We start from the raw sequence: 821 nt of genomic DNA, 5'->3' as shown, positions 1-821 counted from the left end.
GAGTAGCTGGGATTACAGGCGCCCGCCACCATGCCCGGCTAATTTTTGTACTTTTAGTAGGACGGGGCTTCACCATGTTGGCCAGGCTGGTCTTGAACTCCTGACCTCAGGTGATCCATCCGCCTCGGCCTCCCAAAGTGCTGGGATTACAGGCATGAGCCACTGCGTCTGGCCTCAGAAGACAGGATTTGAATTCTTGCTTGGGCCCACACTTTCTGACACTAGTATCTTACTGGTTTTTCACCTATGAACAGTAGTAATACTTTTATATTTACAGAGTGCTTCAAATTTTACAAAGCATTTTGATATCCATTAGTTCATTTGAGATAGAGATTGTGTTGAATGCATTTCAAAAATATTAGGGCCACTATAAGAAGGATGAATCGATAATCTATATGCAAACTACCAGTGATTCTTCTTTAGGGTACTGCCATAACAAGCATCACCACATACTAGAAAGATCAGACTTGGGATCACCCGAGGTCTAGCAATTTTGTCTCTCTGCCTTTACACAAATGTACCCATAAAGTAATAACCCGTAAATATCAATGTCAGGCTAACAGCACTTTCTTTTGTTTCAGATCGGGCAGTACATCATGTCCCTCCCCCTGAATCTTGAGCCATTTGTGACTCAGGAGGACTCTGCCTTAGAGTTGGCATTGCACGCTGGAAAGCTGCCATTTCCTCCTGAGCAGGGTGAGCGGGGATCGTTTCTGGAGATGTTATAAGTCCAGTTGTCAGTTTCCAGGGTAGAAACCCCAGATGACACCTTATCCTTGGGCTCATTTGTCACCAAGCCCTGTTTTGTTTTGTTTTGTTTT

General features: G+C 44.5%; 1 protein-coding gene across 1 annotated transcript in view; it reads left to right on the top strand.

Moving 5' to 3' along the window:
* The window catches only part of COG7 (component of oligomeric golgi complex 7), a 61,340-nt gene extending 60,612 nt beyond the window's left edge, over window positions 1–728 (top strand). The window contains exon 14 of the mRNA XM_011958326.1: window positions 582–728. Within this exon, the coding sequence (XP_011813716.1) occupies window positions 582–728 (147 nt within the window). The remainder of the gene's footprint in view (window positions 1–581) is intronic.
* Window positions 729–821: the final 93 nt, after the last annotated feature.

This window comes from Colobus angolensis, unplaced genomic scaffold (genome assembly GCF_000951035.1).
Source record: "Colobus angolensis palliatus isolate OR3802 unplaced genomic scaffold, Cang.pa_1.0 Scaffold468, whole genome shotgun sequence".
NCBI lineage: Eukaryota > Metazoa > Chordata > Mammalia > Primates > Cercopithecidae > Colobus > Colobus angolensis.
Note: the sequence above shows the minus strand (reverse complement) of the source record. Positions and strands in the feature narration are given on the sequence as shown.